Here is a 5,788-nt window from a genome sequence, read left to right on the forward strand (position 1 = left end):
AACCTTCTATCACTATACCCACTACCACTAAACCCTTCTATCACTATACCCACTACCACTAAACCTTCTATCACTATACCCACTACCACTAAACCCTTCTATCACTATACACACTACCACTAAACCCTTCTATCACTATACCCACTACCACTAAACCTTCTATCACTATACCCACTACCACTAAACCCTTCTATCACTATACCCACTACCACTAAACCCTCTTATCACTACCTTCTATCACTATACCCACTACCACTAAACCCTCTTATCACTACCTTCTATCACTATACCCACTACCACTAAACCCTCTTATCACTACCTTCTATCACTATACCCACTACCACTAAACCCTCTTATCACTACCTTCTATCACTATACCCACTACCACTAAACCCTCTTATCACTACCTTCTATCACTATACCCACTACCACTAAACCCTCTTATCACTACCTTCTATCACTATACCCACTACCACTAAACCTTCTATCACTATACCCACTACCACTAAACCTTCTATCACTATACCCACTACCACTAAACCTTCTATCACTATACCCACTACCACTAAACCTTCTATCACTATACCCACTACCACTAAACCCTTCTATCACTATACCCACTACCACTAAACCCTTCTATCACTATACCCACTACCACTAAACCTTCTATCACTATACCCACTACCACTAAACCCTTCTATCACTATACCCACAGAGATGGGCAGTATTTGAAATACATGTATTTGAAATACGTATTTGAAATACTTTTTTGTATTTTGTAATTTGTATTTTGCTGGGATGGAAGAAATGAGATGTATTTTGTATCTAGATACTTTCAGATCTAGTATTTTCTGTATTTCAAATACATAAAATACTTTTTAATGTCATTTTACACAGCCTCAGGTTTAAACTGTAGGGGCAAAACACATAACCTGACTCCGCCAGATGGGGCAGCAGAGAATACACTGGGTTCCCCCCTCCTGCTCCCATCTGGGAACTCTCAGGCAGACTTGATGCCCGGCCACAAAACGGCCTGGCCAATCAGCAGCAGCTAGAGGCGGGATAGCCGCTGCTGATTGGCCAGGCTGTTTGAGGCCTGGCAAGGAACGGTGAGCACAGGGCGGGCGGAGCCGTGGGGGCTTTTTACGTTATTTGCGCAGTGAGTGTAACGCTGCTCAATGGTGAAATCTTCCGCCAACAGCGTACCTTAGTGATCAGAATCAAGGACAGGCCTATCGTAGTAGACATTTCCACCACGTGGAAACGCCCCCCTTTCAAAGTGGGGGGGCGGCGGGGGTGTGTATATATATATATATATATATATATATATATATACACAATTGAGTTTTTTTTTATCCTTGTGTTTGTATCTATAATTTCCAGGGGCTATGCTTAAGTTTGTGACTAAAGCCACAACACAGCCTCCCCACTGGGAGCACTGTTTATACCAGTCAGTCTGTCATACCATCCCTCCCCACTGGGGGCGCTGTTTATACCAGTCTCTCTGTCATACCATCCCTCCCCACTAGGGGCGCTGTTTATACCAGTCAGTCTGTCATACCATCCCTCCCCACTGGGGGCGCTGTTTATACCATCCCTCTACACTGGGGGTGCTGTTTATACCATCCCTCCCCACTGGGGACGCTGTTTATACCAGTCTCTCTGTCATAGCATCCCTCTCCACTGGGGGCACTGTTTATACCAGTCAGTCTGTCATACCATCCCTCCCCACTGGGGGCGCTGTTTATACCAGTCAGTCTGTCATACCATCCCTCCCCACTGGGGGCGCTGTTTATACCATCCCTCTACACTGGGGGTGCTGTTTATACCATCCCTCCCCACTGGGGACGCTGTTTATACCAGTCTCTCTGTCATAGCATCCCTCTCCACTGGGGGCACTGTTTATACCAGTCAGTCTGTCATACCATCCCTCCCCACTGGGGACGCTGTTTATACCAGTCTCTCTGTCATAGCATCCCTCTCCACTGGGGGCACTGTTTATACCAGTCAGTCTGTCATACCATCCCTCCCCACTGGGGGCACTGTTTATACCAGTCTGTCATACCATCCCTCCCCACTGGGGGCGCTGTTTATACCAGTCTGTCATACCATCCCTCCCCACTGGGGGCGCTGTTTATACCAGTCTGTCATACCATCCCTCTACACTGGGGGCGCTGTTTATACCAGTCTGTCATACCATCCCTCCCCACTGGGGGCGCTGTTTATACCAGTCTGTCATACCATCCCTCTACACCGGGGGCGCTGTTTATACCAGTCAGTCTGTCATACACAGACAGACAGACAGACAGACAGACAGACAATAAATGTTTATACTTTATTCTGCTCTGTTTGTCTACTTAAAACTGTTTTAAACTGTTTCAAAACCCCCCATTTTTTCATGGGGGGCCCCCTTGCTACAATCATGCTTAGGGCCCCTTGGAGGCCAGAATCGGCACTGCATGTGCACATCTTGTTACCGGGGAAGACCCTATTCATCTTAGTCATTAGTATCTTGTTTACTTATCTTGTTTTTTATTGTTGGTTTAAATGTAAATTGGTGGTAGGCCTAATCAATCAATCAATCAATCAATCAATCTCTTTCTACATTTTTCTTGAGGTAGAAGTCAAAGAGGAGTGACAGTGATGAATCAGATGGCCAATCCATTCCTTTGTGGGTCCTGTTTGATACAGTTATAGCACATTGATTTGCTTAAAATATAAAGTGTATCATTCTTAATAACCTTCAATGTATTAGACATTCTGACAGGTCATTAATTTAATATTTGGCAATTAATTATGAATTTACTTATCATTATATACATTTTAATGAAAATGTATTTTCATGTATTTTCAAAATACAAAATACGTATTTGTATCTCAAATACATTTCTCAGACCAGTATTTGTATTTTGTATTTAAATACATTCTGTGACCCAGTATTTGTATTTTGTAACAAAATACATTTTCAATGTATTTTGCCCATCTCTGTATACCCACTACCACTAAACCCTTCTATCACTATACCCACTACCACTAAACCCTTCTATCACTATACCCACTACCACTAAACCCTTCTATCACTATACCCACTACCACTAAACCCTCTTATCACTACCTTCTATCACTATACCCACTACCACTAAACCCTTCTATCACTATACCCACTACCACTAAACCCTCTTATCACTACCTTCTATCACTATACCCACTACCACTAAACCCTTCTATCACTATACCCACTACCACTAAACCCTTCTATCACTACCTTCTATCACTATACCCACTACCACTAAACCCTCTTATCACTACCTTCTATCACTATACCCACTACCACTAAACCCTCTTATCACTACCTTCTATCACTATACCCACTACCACTAAACCCTTCTATCACTATACCCACTACCACTAAACCCTCTTATCACTACCTTCTATCACTATACCCACTACCACTAAACCCTTCTATCACTATACCCACTACCACTAAACCCTCTTATCACTACCTTCTATCACTATACCCACTACCACTAAACCCTCTTATCACTACCTTCTATCACTATACCCACTACCACTAAACCCTTCTATCACTATACCCACTACCACTAAACCCTCTTATCACAACCTTCTATCACTATACACACTACCACTAAACCCTTCTATCACTATACCCACTACCACTAAACCCTTCTATCACTACCTTCTATCACTATACCCACTACCACTAAACCCTTCTATCACTATACCCACTACCACTAAACCCTCTTATCACTACCTTCTATCACTATACCCACTACCACTAAACCCTCTTATCACTACCTTCTATCACTATACCCACTACCACTAAACCCTCTTATCACTACCTTCTATCACTATACCCACTACCACTAAACCCTCTTATCACTACCTTCTATCACTATACCCACTACCACTAAACCCTCTTATCACTACCTTCTATCACTATACCCACTACCACTAAACCCTCTTATCACTACCTTCTATCACTATACCCACTACCACTAAACCCTCTTATCACTACCTTCTATCACTATACCCACTACCACTAAACCCTCTTATCACTACCTTCTATCACTATACCCACTACCACTAAACCCTCTTATCACTACCTTCTATCACTATACCCACTACCACTAAACCCGTCCCGAACACCTGCCTGTAGGATGAGGGCAGGAAAACAAACCTACCTTGTATAATGTCACTGAGCATCCTGAAGGTACCCAAGGACCCACCCACCTCAGACATCAGGATTATAAAAATCACATAAACATAATTGTCCAGGTGAAAATCACCCGGGTTTAAACATCATGACTGAAATAAACTAACTAACTATGTCGTTCCTACAGGACTCCACACAGGAGGCTGCAGCAGCAGTTAATCCAGAAACAACAGAAGCAGAGAAGGTTGTGGACCTGGAGTAGAAACATCATCATCTGACCGCCAACAACATTATTACTTTAACCACTGTCTTAAGCCCTAACCACACCAAAGGGTCAAGACGGTTTTAGCGTTGTCCTTGCGGTGTGATATGTCTTGTTGCACGTTGACCCACGTTGACCCTAGTGATTCAACGTATGGAATTCAATGGCCCAAACCACCCCAAAGTGTCAAGACGATTTTACCGTTAACTCATTGCAACCGTTTGGACCCAAGGAGTTGCATGGTGACCCTTTGGTGTGGTTAGGGCTTTACACGCTCTATACTTCGTAAAACAGCCCTGAGTTGGCACTGTAATTGGTGCTCTCTTTTTTCCCCTTTTACACCAAATCTACAAGCTCACAACGGGTCGCAACACAACAGGTCGCAACACAACAGGTCGTGAGCTTGTAGACCAGCTATTTCCGGTGAATGTTCCCCCCAGAATAGGGAGCTCAAGTGGTTAATAAATTCAATAAGGAGCAGCCAATATATTCACGGTATTCATGGATGATATTGTGTGTGTGTAAATAAGCACAGGGGTTTCTCAACTTTGACATGCCAAGGATCACTAAATACTTTGCCTCTGGATCCACTAAAGTTCACCTTGTGTAAAACAAAAAATTCAAATAGCAGATTTACAAGGTCACAAACGTATCGCATCAATATAGAGAGGCAAAGTCTACACCCCTATACACATAACATTAGGTGAACATTTTGAAAATATTTTTGTTTTATTACTTTTTACAAATGTTACAAAAATGGTGAAAATATTTTTTGATATGAATACAGGTGTGCCTTGAGTTTGGATGTAGGCCTATCCATTGGTGAGTGAGCCTAGGACACAAAACAGTTTTTTACAGAATAAAGGATAACAATGGAGACAAGGCTTCAGACTTTTTTGTGCTTTTATCCTTTTGAATTTATTTTCAATAGAGTCCAATGAATGAATCAATCAATCAATCAATCAATCAATCAATAATCAATCAATCAATGTTGTGGTGGTCCAATGGTCTGACCATCAGCTGGAGTACTCTGAAATTCTAAAGGCTAAAAGACAAATCCAGGGTATAACATGAAAGTTACATACTGCAGCTTTAAATGCTGGAGTATTTCAACTTTACTAACTGAAGGCCAAAATACAAAAGAAATGGTGAGTGTGATGCTCCACCTCACTCCCAGGTGTAGCAGAAAAACCCATCGTCGAAAATCATGAAAAACGATGTATGTCAATGTAGCATATTAAGTCGTCTATAGGAGTCCTTTCACCTTGTAGCATAAATGAACGGAAAGACCATGCATGCCCTTATTTTTCTGTCTGTTAAGGACAAAAGCTTAGTTACCGAATTCATGCATC

At 42.2% G+C, this 5,788-nt stretch overlaps 1 protein-coding gene across 1 annotated transcript in view; it reads left to right on the plus strand.

Moving 5' to 3' along the window:
* stab1 (stabilin 1) overlaps positions 1 to 5,319 on the plus strand; it is a gene marked incomplete at its 5' end in the record, with an annotated part of 56,501 nt that extends 51,182 nt beyond the window's left edge. Inside the window, one exon of the mRNA XM_079510678.1 lies at positions 4,362 to 5,319. Within this exon, the coding sequence (XP_079366804.1) occupies positions 4,362 to 4,436 (75 nt within the window). The 3' untranslated portion in view covers positions 4,437 to 5,319. The remainder of the gene's footprint in view (positions 1 to 4,361) is intronic.
* Between the last annotated feature and the right edge of the window lie 469 nt (positions 5,320 to 5,788).

Source organism: Electrona antarctica (genome assembly GCF_951216825.1).
Source record: "Electrona antarctica genome assembly, chromosome: 9".
In the NCBI taxonomy this organism is placed as follows: domain Eukaryota; kingdom Metazoa; phylum Chordata; class Actinopteri; order Myctophiformes; family Myctophidae; genus Electrona; species Electrona antarctica.